Raw genomic sequence first — 15,453 nt, 5'->3', positions numbered from 1 at the left:
AGTTTGTATGTCACGTGTAGGGGGCTGCGCAGTGTGTCTGTTACTTGGGAGGGAGGCGGGAGGGACAGTTTGCCAGTTACTTAGCGGGGCCTGGACAGTATCTGGGAAGGAGGGTCTGTGCGCCTAGTGGGGAGGGAGGGTTTTTGTCGGTTCTAAGGAGGGCCTGGACATTGTATCTGTAATAGGGGGTGGGGGGCGCGGGACGCGGGAAGTTCTGCAGTGTGTGTAATATGGCGGAGAGGACCCGCTGCCCGGTGAAAGCAGTGTAGCTGGTACAAGGGTTAGCAATGTGTCTGTTATTGCTAGGAGGTAGTGTGTTAGTAGTACAGGGCTGTCCAGCGTAGGCGCAAGAGGGCTTGATCTACGCCTGATAACCACGGACTATAGACATTGTTGCATTTACCATAGACTATAGTTATTTGACTTTATGTGAGTATCTTGGAGCCCTCGCAGCGACCAGGCCCTCCTGGGCCTACGTTGGGCCCCCATGGCCTGGCGCGTCCGGACAGTGCAGTGCGTCTGTGTCTGGAGCGGGCTGGAGTCTGCGGACATCACATATGCAAAAAAAAAGCTAATGCCAATAGAAATGACAATGCCATTTATTTAGGGATACAAAAAAGATAAAAAATGAGCAATACCAATAGCTCTACCTATAATATTGCCGAGACCATTGCATTGTAAATGCTTGTTGTGAAGTGTTGTCTAGTTTATTGTGTTCTTCCTCTGAAGTTCCCCCACCTCATTGTTTGAGGTGTATGCCCTGTAAAGCAAAGCAAAAAGGATGATGAAGCTTTTTTTTCGTGTGGACCCATGATACTCTGTTATAACCTCTAACTGATTGTAAGGACCCAAGCATCTGATGCAGGGTATTACCAATTGTGTATGAACCCTTCTAGTCCTTCTTACAGTGGAGAAGAAGGGGTAATACTCTTGTTAAGACTGCCTTTTGAGTAGTTTCCACGGAAACCTCCTCTTGATGTGCATCTCAATGAAAAGAAGCGTCAAACAGAATGGGGCTTCCCATTGTCCTTGCTTAAAACATTATCCTCCTATAGGGGACGTGATTGGAAGCGATTGACCAAGCACCCTATACCATTATCGACTCCAAAGAAAAACCTAGGAGTGAATATACCTTTTCATAATGACTTTGGCCTTTGTGAAAGTTGTCAGAAATGTACCTCACTCTTTGATAAATGGATCCCCAAAGTGTCTCTCCCCCCGCAACAGGTCGACCTTCAGATTTTGCATGGTTGCTAGTTTGGTGTCTACCTTTATTAACACAGACCTCCGACTTTCAGTAGAAAGTGTGCCGTTGGTGTTTGGCAGGAAAATTACTGCCCTTTGTACCCATCCATAAAGTATATCCGGGGAAATGAAAAGGCCAGATTCTTCAGCTTATTTGGCCTTGTCCTAAATCTTATTTAAAATGTCCAGCCAGATCGAGAAATTCATCCTGGCAAGACTGCCATGACTGAGCAATGCCCCTCTTAGGGTCCTGCACACATTTTGACTGGGCTTGGTCATTTTTGATCAGTTTCTTGTGTGTATACTACCTTCCCCCTTCAGAGTGAGGTGAGAACATTCTGCCCTCAGGCAGTTATGAACATCCTTGTCAAGACGCTTCCTTAGGCAACTTACTACATTATTGACCCACTTTACCTGCTGGTGCCCACTTGGAGAAGCATGGACCCAGTAGGTCATCTGTATCCAATATATTCAAACTGAACGTGATTTCTTATGTACTTTTTTCTTTCCAGTTGGAACGGGGTCCAGTGGGGGCACTATGCACAGAGGGTACATTCTCATCCGAATCTCCTAGGGAGTCAAACCTGTCTAAAGTTGGAGGTGGTTTCATGAATGGTGGTGAGGGTCCCGAGGACTGGCCTTCTGGGTCTGGAGGCGAACACATTATGGAAAATAAATTGTTTTTTTAGCTGTTCAGAGACATCTGTATCCAGGCCCTGTTCATGTTTCCTCCTTTACTCGACCAACCTCTGTATGGTCCCTGAGTTTCTTGGATCCACAAGGGTCTCAAAAGATCTTCCCTCCTAAGTCATGGCTCATGGCAGTCCTTTGTGAGCTTCAAAGCTTTTCTCTGAAGGGAAGTCTTCAAAGATGGCTATTTATATAGTATACCAAATATAGGGGTACACCATGCACATAGTGTAGGCGACCCTTATTGATTTGCAGGGGCGTACTTAAATAATCCCAAGTGCTCTTCTAGTGGGAGGTTGAGCAAGCAGCTTAGGCTTATCGGAGGGGAGTGTTAATCATTTGTTGTGCACACAGCCAATAAATGAAACCCATTCAAAAAGAAATCTGGGACAAATTTAGAAAAATAACATATTTCTATATACTTTTAGACACCAAGATCATATGGATCAGGTAAGTACTTTCGGAAATAGGATTCTTACAGTACAACTTTAACCTGCTCAAATAATGGTTTTGAGGTCTGAGCATCGAACACGAAAATTGTTATCCTATGGGAGAAACATACACTGCATTGAAATGTTTGCAAATGGGTTTCAGGGATCATCTCCAGGGCTTAGGGGCCAAGGTCCAAGAAACCACCAGCAGTTCAGTTTTACTGCGCTAGTGAGTCCGTCTGCAGTGGTGCTGGTCGCCTTGGTAGTCTTGATTGCTACCCAGTAAAGTCAACTGAGAAGTACCTGCAAAAAGAAAAGCTGCAAGTGGGGACTGGGGCCCATTGCGGCAGAACCCAAAGAGGGGCTTGGCTCTTGATGGTGTCTGAAGCATGAAGACAGCTGTTTTATGTGGATCTGTGCTGGGGGGCTCCGGTGCACCAATGCTTTGTCCAGTGGGTTTCTCAAGTTGGAGGCTCTCACTTGGTTTTGGTGACCTGGAAAGGGGGGGGGAGGACTTGGTTTTGGTGACCTGGAAAGGGGGAGGGAGACTGCAGGGACACTGTGTTGGCCTTGATGATCCTGACGTCCCTCGTTAATAGGTCGGTGTCTGTTGGTGGTCCTACTCACTAAAGGGACAGAGTGCAGGAAATAGACACTTCTGTCAAAAATAAGATCCCTTTGGGCTCCTTAAGGCATACCACCATACATATCTAACATACACTCACAACCATATCGCCAATGTTGAATGGAAACCAAAAATGCAGTATAAATGCTATAGTATATTTTTATTAAGACCTTTATCGGTTCAAAATTTATACAGAAAGTTAAAAAACACATGCATCATCCAAACACATAAGATTAAAATTCATATCTAGACATCTGGGGGAATTTAAACAAGCAATAAAAACATCAACAACCTGATGAGTCTGGTAAGCACCCCAAAATTAATAAAACACTGAAATTGATGACCCTGGTTAAATGCTTAATAGCGTTCTTTCCTCCTCATTGAACCCAATAGAATTTGGAAGCGTTCCGCACACAAATCGGCACGTTTCGGTGGTATAGTGTGATAGACCACCTTCTTCAGGCTTAAACATAGAGTGCAGTCTCTCCCAACATATTCATCGAGGAAATTGTCAAAGTACGGGGATATATATCGTCCCCTATGGCGGCTTCCTTCTCAGGTAGGCCTCTCCATACAGAATACAAGTAGGGTGCGGATAAGTCTTCCCTTGTTATCCTCTGCTTTCGCTGATTTTGTCAAGGTAGATCAATCATATGTACAAACAGCGGACAGAATTCTCAACACTTGTCCTTGCTTAAAACCTCTGTCAAGGCGTGGCAACTGGAACTATGGCATTGAAAATGACAGTCAGTCTTTCGAGTGTCCACTTCAGGTGGCCTACCTTAGGGGGTGCTTAGCCTGATCGGGTGACATGCCTACTGAATAGCTAATTTTCTCACATACTCTGGTGCCAAATGGGCCACTGGTCAAGGGCTGGCATTCTCCAGGTCTGGAGGAAGCCAGAGTCGGATATCAAAGGCGGCAGAGGCTTTAAAGCCTCTGGCCTGGGTAGGCGAATTCACTAGGCAGCCGGCTGGAGGTGTGATCACCTTCCTCCGGAGCTGCATTTTTCTGACCTCTGAGAGCATTGGCTCTCCCGAGCAGGGAGTCAAACTCGTGTGTATTGGCAGGCAGGAAGAGTTCAGTCACCCAACACACTAAAAGACTAGTAGGATATAGGGGAACCTCTAAGGTGTACTCTGGGTGCATTTCATAATAAGTCTAGTACTGGCATCCGTACAGATTTATTAAGACTAAGTTTTGATACAAAGCACCATTATTTTTAGTGAATTAATTCTGTAGCTTGTTTACTTTTAATGACAAGTGGCCAGTAGCTATGCTTAAGATGGCTTCCTGATCACTTGCAATGTTGTGGCAATGGAACAAGATGTCACAGGAGCATATCTGCTCATGCAGATATGTCCTCACATATAATTTGGGCTCACTGTTTGTTGTATGTTTTTTTAACATTTCCGTCTATTTATCCATATTAAAATTTGCATAATTTTACCTGTACTCATCCTCCTTTTATTTTGTCGCAAGCTAAAAAAGACGCTACCGCTTGTATTTTTTCGCCACTTATTTAAACAGGCAATGCACGCTTTGCTGTTATAGGTTTAGATAGACTTATGTAGATGGGTAAATGGGTCACTGCTTTTAACAAAGATCATTTTATTACTTGCAGTTAATACATTGCAATTCTTCTGATACAGTAGTGAGCTATGAAGGATCTTGTAACCCGCCCTGTTTTATGTAACATCCTACACATTGATTTAAATTTATTGCCAATGTGTGATGTAAAGCGCTCTGACATCCTGCATTGGGATGAGTAGCACTATAAAACATAATAGTGGTATTTACATTTTTTGTGTTAATACTGGGACAGACCAAGATATCGAACATTCCTACAGTGCATTAATCTCTTGGACCCAGGGACTGAACAAACTCAAAAGCATGCCTCTCTAGTACCTGTGAAGTGATAAGCTGTGTGCATTTTTTCCCTCCATTGCTTTTCAGTGAGTACACCGACGCCCCCCCCGCACTTGGACAGGCTCGTCTTCTAGCAGACAGCAACAAAGTTAAACATATTTAAATGGAATAAACTCTGCATTTGCACGTGCAGACAAGCTACCCTTGCATCAATGAATCCAGACAACTCCATGCTCAATATCCGGTTCACCAAGTTCATGACAAGAGCAGCAAGACGATTTATAATCAGAGAGAGCCAGCAAGTAAACAATGGTCAACAATAAAAAGGAGGACCAACCCCTCTGTTCCATCAATTAGCAGTTGACCATGGCCTTTACACAGACAATCTCTTGGCTTCTTGTGTGTCCCAAGTCCATTAAACCATCATATGTAGGGTCTCCACCATATTAATGGACACGCGCCCCCAGTAGTATCAACCATTTATTCTCAATGACTATGGTTTTGTTCTGTGACCTTAGCAGATGTTAAACCATAAGGGACAACAACGGCCCCCAACTGTTTTTCTAAGTACTCATCATGAAGTTGTACAACTTAGACCAAGTTCATTTTTTTTTACTAACAAAAAAAGATTGCTAGGTCCTTTTTAATTATTTATAGATTAACTTTATTTTTTAATTCACTGTGATGATACAAACGGACTAAAACGGACATTCATAGGAGGATTCTTAAAGGAAAAATAATTTTTTGAGATTAGACACGTTTTTTTAGGTCGAGCAGACCTACTCTCAATGCGTGAGCATTGAGAGTGTCTGCTTCAGACCTTTTGTGGCCCGTATTTAGGAATGTGGACAGCTACCAGACGCGTGCTTTGACGAGGTCAGATTTCACCTCGGGAGCGAGCGTCTGGTAGCTGCGCATGCGCGAATGAAATCCCTTGCTCTCACACACACACAGGCAGCCCCCACCCCTCTGCATGCACGCACACACACACAGGCGCGCGCATGCACACGCAGGCATACGACACACATACAGGCCCACATACAGGCACACTATCCCCTACCTCGCATTCTCTCTCAATCACACAGTCACGCATGCGCGCACACATTCCCACACGCACACGCGCGCACACACTCCCCCTCCCCCACCCCTCCCAGGCATACACACAGGCACGCACGCACTTCACTTCAGCCCTGGGCCCCACTCACCGACAGCGCTCTTCCGGCGGGCTCCTCTCGCGCTCTCGTCTCCTCTTCACAATCGGGGCTCCCTCAGGTCCGAGGAGCCCCGCAACAGGCGCGACACTCCTCCTTCTCCCCCTCCTGGGGACACGGGCTGATTCGGACCGGCAGGGCGCTCCATGCGCCAGCAGCTCGCGGACCTCGGGAGGCGGGACTTCCGGTCGGCCGCGACCGGATTGGCCGGCCGGCTAAGAGCTTCCGGGTCGCCGCGGGCCGCCTCCTCCCACCCAAAGCGGCCCGTAACCATCGATTTCCTCTCGTTTAAAGATTGCGGTGGGTTGACCATGAATTCAGAATCCTTTTCGGAACAGGGAACAGAGGATACCGAATTTTCACGGTATGCTATATTTGGCTGAATTCGAGAATGCTTGGTTTACCACTTAAAGTTACGAGGCAAATGCGATAATTACTGCTACAAGCCATGGTGTATTATTGCCTGGATTTGACAAGGCTAACTATTAATTTGAGGTTATGCCTGCTAATTGTGTGATGATGTGGCCTAAAAGGGACGATTGCTTCAGGTTATGCCTCATAACTGTGTAAGAATGCGGCGAGAAACTGACTTAGACCATTGTCACAACGGCCGATATAGTGTATTGCTTTACAATTGGCGAAGGCGAGATTCCCCCTAGTGTGTGGTTCGCCGATTTCCTTGTCAACATGTCCATGGCGCTACGGTTAACTCAAATTCCCCTTGATTGAATGTCTTTAAATATGAGGGACACACTATGTGTGATGGAATTTTGCTCCCCTCTACCCTCCCCCTTTTGTAGTTGTTTAAGCCGATTTGGTTGTAATGATTTTGCTAACCCGGATGCAGGAAGTATGACAAGGACAGAGGGGGCTCTGTGTGTCCTCAGTCCACCATCTCGGCACTGGCACTGCACCTCGCAGCCTTCCTCTCTTCGGCACAGCGCCTCGCAGCCCTCCTCGCTCGGCACAGCGCCTCGCAGCCCTCCTCGGCACAGCGCCTCGCAGTACTCTCCTTTGCAGCACAGCACCTCGCAGCTCTTGTCCGGCTGCCATCAGGACTCTGCAGTGTTTCACGCGCTGCACGTGCTGCGGTGCTCGGCACATTTCAGAGTGGCTGGGGCGTGGGGATTGGATAAAAGGTGTGCTCAGCTGTAGACATTAACAGCCCATAAAGGCCTTTTATTAGCCCTCCTGCCCTGCCTTCCTCAAACACCCCATCCTCGGTTCAGAGGAGGCGTTCATTGCTGGGTTACTGACACCCCTCCTCGCCCCTTCTTGCCCCCTCCCCCACCCAGCAGACGGCACCGTGAGCCCCCGGTGGGGCTGAGTGGGGATTATCTGGGCAGGGGGTGGGGTGTCCAGGTACCACGTGCAAGACCACCTGGCAGAGGCGCCCCCCTCGCCCCCAGCAGGCAGGGGGGCAGTGTGTGGGGGGGGGAGCAGTGTGAATACCTTGGAACCTCTGCGAGGGTGACTCCCCCGTCCAGACACCCGAGGCGCTACCCGTGGCACGCCTTTCATCTTGTCTGACGTGGGCTCTCAGCTCAGGCTTTTGGCACCGGGAGGGCAATTTGGGGGGGTGGGGCACTGTAGGGGAACAGTGTGAATACTTTGGAACCTCTGCGAGGGCGCCTCCCCTCTCCAGATACCCGAGGCGCTACCCGTGGCACGCCTTTCATCTTGCCTGACGTGGGCTCTTTTGGCACAGGGAGGCAGCAGCGCCACAGAGAAGCCAATAAATAAATAAACATCCATCGGTTGTGTCAAAAATACCAAAACTCCAAAAGCAAAACACTTGAGTGCACGCCTTCAGCAAGCACGGGACCCGTCATGCCAGCTGTGCTCAGGGGCTGTACGGGCCGCCTACGTCATTAGTTACAGTGTGTGCGTGCCACAAGCTACCGTCACCAACCCCAGCAGTGCGCATGTTATCGACCGCAGAATGATGAAAGTCTGAGCGGACATAGCATTCAGCAGGCAGGAAACAGACCTCAGCAGCAGGCACTAAACCCCTTGAGCTGAGATGAGCGCAGCCTTGTGATGGCAGAGGAGACTCCGAAGCTGCGCTTACCACGTGTGTCTCTCGAGGTCCCAAGGCTCCACATTTCACGTGTGTCTCTCGAGGGCCCGGGGTCCGCATTTCATTTGTCTCACTAGGCCGCACATTCCACTGTTCACAAAACCAGGCCTTTTAAGAATGTTGCTGGCCTCGGGGTACACACTTCCTCGCCTCCAGTCACGATTAACAGTTGAGCTACCAAAACCCAAGCACTTCAAAAACGTGTTCTTTGAGTAAACACTTGGAATGACCCTGTTGTGGCCTCGAGGCACTTTACTGAGCCACTAAGGCCACGGATTAAAGAGCGGGCTCAGGAGACGGGGCCCCTCTCACCTCTCTCCTCTCTCACCACTCTCCCCTCTCTCACCACTCTCCCCTCTCACACCACTCTCCCCTCTCACACCACTCTCTCCTCTCACACCACTCTCTCCCCTCTCACATCACTCTCTCCCCTCTCACACCACTCTCTCCCCTCTCACACCACTCTCTCCCCTCTCACACCACTCTCTCCCCTCTCACACCACTCTCTCCCCTCTCACACCACTCTCTCCCCTCTCACACCACTCTCTCCCCTCTCACACCACTCTCTCCCCTCTCACACCACTCTCTCCCCTCTCACACCACTCTCTCCCCTCTCACACCACTCTCTCCCCTCTCACACCACTCTCCGCTCTCACCACTCTCCCCTCTCACCACTCTCTTCTGTCCCCTCCCTCCTCTCTCCCCACTCTCCCGACTCTCACCACTCGCCACTCGCCACTCTCTCCACTCTCCCCTCTCACCACTCTCACCACACTTCCCCCCTCTCACCACTCTACCCTCTACAACTATTAGCATTGTAAATGACAAAGCTATTAATTTAGCTATTTTCAAACCAAACGCATAAATAAAAAATTTGTCATTTACAATACCGATAGCTCAAACTTTCCTAATGCGAGACCTATTGCATTGCAAATGCTTGTTGTACTATGTGTAAATACTTTAGTAATACTGATACGCGTTTTTATTATCACTGATGCATGTTTACCATTGTAATGATTTTTATTAATAAACAATAAAGTTTCTATTCTATTCTAAGCATATTTATTGGCATTTTTCTCTTACTATTTATAAATGCAGACCGAAAAAAATAAGGGAGCCTTAAATGTAATGCACTATGCCCTAGGGCTCTAAGGCCTGCTGTAGGGATGGCTTGCGTATAGTATATGTAGTGTGCATGGGCATAGCACACATAGAATGTGCCATGTCATGTTTTTCAATATAGCTTGACTAATTTCACGCATCCTGCAATGGCAAGTGCTGGTTTTGTGTGGGTCTCTTTGGAAGGCACAAGACATGGTGCAGCCCAGAGGGGACCCTCTTTAGTGCCCAGGGTACCAGAGGTACCATTTACTAGAGACTGACAGGGGCCCTAAAGTCCTTGCCCATTGGGTTATAGTTAGACATTTACCTTGTTTTAAGTGAAACAGCTCGGACACTGGGAGCCTGGTTAACAGGGAACTAGTGCACTTTTAGTCAAAGTATGAGTACTAGTGCAAAAAGTGGGGGTGACCATGTCAAAAATGGCACTTTTCTACAGGCGACTGCCGAGGTAACTGCCCCTCTGTACAGAGGCATCATCTGCTTCAGAAAAATCATTCTATCATGGGAGACCGTAGAGAGCGTCACCTTCCCAGAAAAAGGTTTAGGTGCGCTGGGGGACTTGCAGTCTTGAACATGCCGATTACTATGCCACCTGTTTCCCATGCCCCCTTCTGGTCGTAGGACTGAACCACGAGCACACTGATCATATTTTAATACTAGCTGTTTAAGGAGCACGCGGAGTGCTCAGACTGTACCTGAAACATAGGAAAACAACTTGTTAGTGCGGCTACAATAGATCAGCAATAAAGCTATATCGCTTACTACAAACACAATTGCAGAGAGACCTGAAAGAGACTAATCTGCTGTGCTGCTGGAGCAGTGAAAAAAGAGGGGCGCTAGGGAGTGACCTACTCGGTTGTACTATATTTGGGCAATAAGATGTTTTTGACGTAGGATTTCTGGAGGAAGTACATTTTTTTTTTACTGTTGATGTAGTTTTACTTGGTTGTTTGAGAAGGAATGCGTCTAATCTTAATCCTAGTCTCTGGTCGTCACACAGAATCCAGTGAAATTGGCCATCACGGAGAATTGTGAATACACATAAATAGGTTTGCCTTCGATTGTTTACACTTTACTCTGTGAGGTTGGCATGCTGGAATTCTACCTCCAGTGTTGCAGGATTTCTTTGCCATTTAAATAAGAGTTGCCAGTTTACTTCAGCTTTAATAAATGTGACCCATTATGAGCAAACTAATTTGAATTGTTTGGCAAGCTCGAAGTGTTCAATTAAAATGTCTGTTTTTTTGTATCGTAAGCCTGTATTTTAATTTTTTCTTGAATTATTTTTTTTACATATTTTTCTGCTGCATTCAATTATGCTATTTATTGTCCTTCATGCACCTCCTCCATTTATGTACATCTAACTTTTCTTTCTTTAGTTAAAGTTAAACATTCTTGGTTTTCATATATTGTTCATCACCCATTCTTATTACCAGCCAGTGTGCTTTTTGTTCTTGGGGAACTACTCTAAGAGAGCAAGAGAATATGCAGCTTGTGCTGAAACAGCAAGAATGTTCTATACTAGGAGTGTCAGATGCTGAAAATACAATTAAGGGCACAGTCCTTTTGTAGGTGCAATGGAACCAGTTTTAAATGGGTTTCAGCCTTTAGTCTGGAAAATTTCAGAAATTCTGCTGGAGAGACTTATTCCATCCACATGCAAGTACAAATTAAGCTGAAAGTTAGTGTACAGCATTGGGTTTATTTGTGTTTAAAAAGATCATTGGATTTTTTCTAGTGTAAAAGATGCTCATTTTTATTTTAGTTGCCCATAAATGCAAATATTTTGCTATCTTTTTTTCATGCCTCCGTTAATAAATTCTTGCTACCTTGTCTGAGGTGGAAGGTAGTGTGACTTTGCCAACTAACAACTTGCAATTTTAGAAGTTATCAATATGATTGAAGCTTTCAAAATTTTTTTTTTCACAGAATACTGCCTTTCTATATGGCCTTGGTTTGGTCTACTTCCATTACAATGCATTTCAGTGGTAAGTTTGCCCAAGAACTTAGTTAATTTGTTTAGTATTAATATTTCTTATCCTTGTCAATTTGCTTAACAAACTGATTGCATGCATATTGAATACAGTACAGTTTTCTATTTAACAATCTCAAAGAAAATGTAAAGTGCTATAGAACAGTTTTCTTTTGTTGCGTTAACTGAGTCTCTGGCTCAGCTCTACAAGGTTTGCTTTCCCACCCACTGGTGACATGAGTGAACTTAGTTGAATGCACCAAATTTGAATGTGAGAGATAGGTTTTTGTAGCCCCGCAGAACTTCATCCAATGCATAGTTGAAATGGCATTAATGTTTGTGTTACTAACAGCCCCTAAACACTGATCCAGGCACTCAGTAGTGATCAGAAACAAACCTTGAATTGGAAAACCGTAATACAGTATAATTTACATATCTTAAATTTACTAGAAGACGTGGAAGGTAACAATTGCAGGTTAATTTGCTACCTGGCCTCCTACTTCTAAAGTTTCCTGAGAAATCTGAAATTGGTAAAGATCACAGGATTCCCTCTCATCGTAATTCACACAAATGATTTTTAAAGTTTTACGCCATCATCACTTAGAAGCTCCTTCTTTAATGGTAAATGGCAATAAAATCTTCCTACATCAGGACTTCGAAAAGGAAACTGTTAAAATTTGCAAAGACTTTTCTGATCACCGACCACGATTGCGAAGTCTGGGCTTCAAATATGATCGTTTTGACCCTTAGATTATACAAATTTGGAAAGACTGGTTCGAGGCATATGAGGTGTAGATTATATACTTTGCATAGATCCCCATCTGGTGTTGGGCTCGGATGTTTGCAGTTTGTGTTTGAAGAAGTCTTTGTAGTCATGAGATGGGTGACTCCTTTTTACGATGATCATATGCATGGGCACAGACTCCATCCCCAGAATGTTGTTTTCTGCCATCGGATTCGGATGTGATTTGCTGCGCTCCGGGTCGATATAGTCTTCTAACCCCCTTCGACGTGCAATCCTTCTCCTCTCAACTGTATTTTTCTCGAGTGCGTTCCCCTTTCAATGCGCATCGTCCAACTTCAAATAATCTTCGACACAGGACGTTGGGCCTACCCACACCGGCCGGCCGTCGATGGAACGGACTCAGTTTAAAAAATGCCACAGATGTGGTGCTAAATTCCCACACACTAACTTACGCGAAGTGTGTAACCTCTGCCTCTCCTCCCGAGCATGGGGAAAAGCACTGCAAGGCCTGTACATCGTTCTGGTTGAAGAAAACCATCCGTGACCGTCGGGCTCGACGTCTTGATATGTCCAGCGGCAGCAGCTCTATTCCAGACATCTTCGGAGCAGGTTCTAATATGCATCCAGAACTCCAACTTGCTGAAGAGGATAGCTCCGTGTTCGAAGCTGACGATTCCGAAGAAGACTAGCAGAACGTCACTCCGGCTCAACAGACAGTGAGTACTAACACCCAGGCCGCCACCAAACCCAGACCTAAGGCCCTGGTAACACCTTCGCCCTCGGGCTCAGGTCGACACCGTAAACATACTTCAGACGCCCTGCCCTCGTGCCCGGCTATGAAACCGAAACCAAAGCCTTCCGACTCTGGCTCGAGTTGGCCCCATTCTGGCACTGAGCATAGACCTTCGGCACCGAAGCCTAAAACCAAGCCGGTGCTCCACCCTTTGTTGTACGACGTTTTAGGATCAGAGCGAAATTTCCAAATTCATGCCCTTATGTAGGTACAATTCACATTGCCCTAATATAGGCATAGAAATCATACCCATATTTAGACGTAGCCCACGCAGTCCAAATACAGGCATGGCTACTTCCTCCCATTCCAAAAAGCAACGACGATTTCTTGGAAAAATCGGCTTAAGCAGTCGGGGACATCCCCTTGCTAGAATATTGATTTGTCCAAGAACTCATGGAGTTTTCAAAGAACTACCATTCCCTTGGGGTTCTTTGATGACGTTATTATGCCCGACTTTACGTCAAACTAGGCACCTTCAAGGTATAAATATGCCTTCACTTGCTCTAGCAAGCACACAGTTGTTCGGAGCAGCTTGACTATCTACTTGCCTGACGCAGCTCGCTACAGCAAGTGCTGAAGGAAGCCGACCCTCCATCTGACGCACTGATCATGAAGCTGTCCTTTCTCTCGCTGAGAATCCAGCTCCAGTGTTTCCACTTGCGGGGTGTGGGAAATTGAGTCACGAGACAGAGATACCAGACCTCCCTCATTCTAAAACCAAGGTAAGGAGCTGATTAGACCCTAAAGAGAAATCTTGGCTAGATTCTTGGCAAAGAAACTAAAACCTATGCTACACCATACTTAATTCTTCCCTCGTACTAGACTTAGGTTGAGTACATTGGGGTAGGCGTATTTTAGAAGCACCAGTTGAGTACTTTTAGCCTTTGTTATTTATGTATGTATTTATCTATGGTTTAGAAACCATAGAATGCTTTTACAGTATTATTTCATAATACTCTTCTCGCTGTACGCATTATACTTTACAGCCTGTATTAACATTGTAGTAGTTCACTTTACTTGCATGAGAAAGAAGACTGTTCAATAAATCCTTTTATTGAAAACGCCCGTCTCTCTATTTCTCTGCACCTCTTATGAAACGAAGCATGCACGATTGACGAGTAAAATGTCTAATGTTTCCACAACTCTAAAGATTAATTTCTTATTCTTGGGTAACAAAGTTGTCATATTTATGCGGTTGTCAGACACTAATCTCTTCTTGTTTATTCGAGAAAGTTTCTAGTGACCTCTGAGCTTGCTGGCACTCACAATTAAGTCTAATATATTCGATAGAGACCTAGTAGACATACGTCCTACGTCAAATCTATAGGATATATTATTCCAATGTGCAGAGCCTATTGGGAATATAGGAACTACACTACATGGCACCCAACGTTTGGTAAGGCACTAATTTAAGGCTAGAACTCAGTCGTGCTTTTCAGAGACCTCTTTTTCCCCGTAAAATACTCCAATGGATGTCTGGAGTGGGAAAAAGGATAAAATATCCACCATAACGGAGTAGGACGAAAATCCTAAGTATTCGTTTTTGGTTTGTCCAAAGTTGAAGGATACAGTGTTCCAAAATATTGTGCACCTTACCTTTGTTTCCTTGAAACTTGCTCTGCAAACTTTCAGTCAACAAAATTAATGAGGAGGAGAACGGTGGAGCTGCAGGAGCTGCAGCTCTACCGGGCTTACGACGTTACAGGTTTCCAACAAAATTACCCGAATGCTATAATCATCCCCGGAAAACTTTAGGAAAGCCATCACTATAAAACTTATAGCAAATGGCCTATCACCAAGAGGCAAAAGGGTAATGTTCGAGGCATGAGGGCTGCTGAATTCATATCTGTGCATAGATCACCGCCTAGTGTTGGGTCCGGATGATTGCACATTGTTGTCCTGGAAGAGTCTTCGAAGTATCACGAGATAGGTGGCTCCTCCCCTGGACTACAGTGCGCATGGGCATCCTCTCCATCCCCAGATTGTTTTTTTCCGCCATTGGGTTCGGATGTCTAATCTTAACCCCAGTTAAATAACTTGTAATCTTTCTATTCCTAAGGCCAAAAGGCCTTCTTAGCGTCGGTATTGTATCGTTCGGTGCCTGGCCCTTTCGGTTCTTCGATCGGCGTCGAAAGAAGATTCTCTCAACTACACAGGCCCAGACTACATCGACGATGGAACGGACCCCGTTTAAACGGTGCCCCGTTTGTCATTCAAAGTATTCGAACTTGGACGTGCACCCAGTGTGCAATACCTGTTTGTCCCCCGACCCCGACGAGTCAAAATGTTTCGCCTGCTCAAGGTTCCGCTCCAAAAAGACTATTAAACTTCGAAGCGCAGCTAGGCAGTCGGCCCAGCGGTCGGCACCAGCACCTGCAGACATCTTCGATGCCGGGGACGAGGAACTCTTCCAGGATGAGGAAGAGGCAGAAGACGGCGTTCCCGAAGAACTGTCGGAGCCGGCGTCGGAACAGGACTCCAATTTCGAGATGGACGAGCCAGATGAGGAGTTCGCCCACGACCAAGGCGTCGTCGAGGTAGGGGACGACGATCAGGCCCTTGCGGCCGTTGATGACGACTCCGGTGGAGAACCGAGTCCGCCCGCAGTTCCGGAGCCTATCATTAACATTTAGCCCTCTCCGGCTCCGGTCGAGGCATCGCCGAAAGGCC

General features: G+C 46.2%; 1 protein-coding gene across 1 annotated transcript in view; it reads left to right on the top strand.

Moving 5' to 3' along the window:
* The window catches only part of LOC147666339 (lysine-specific demethylase 6A-like), a gene marked incomplete at both ends in the record, with an annotated part of 314,997 nt that overhangs the window by 65,273 nt on the left and 234,271 nt on the right, over positions 1-15,453 (top strand). Inside the window, one exon of the mRNA XM_086949119.1 lies at positions 11,203-11,261. Within this exon, the coding sequence (XP_086805245.1) occupies positions 11,203-11,261 (59 nt within the window). The remainder of the gene's footprint in view (positions 1-11,202; positions 11,262-15,453) is intronic.

Source organism: Lissotriton vulgaris, unplaced genomic scaffold (assembly GCF_964263255.1).
Source record: "Lissotriton vulgaris unplaced genomic scaffold, aLisVul1.2 SCAFFOLD_2420, whole genome shotgun sequence".
Classification (NCBI taxonomy): domain Eukaryota; kingdom Metazoa; phylum Chordata; class Amphibia; order Caudata; family Salamandridae; genus Lissotriton; species Lissotriton vulgaris.
Note: the sequence above shows the minus strand (reverse complement) of the source record. Positions and strands in the feature narration are given on the sequence as shown.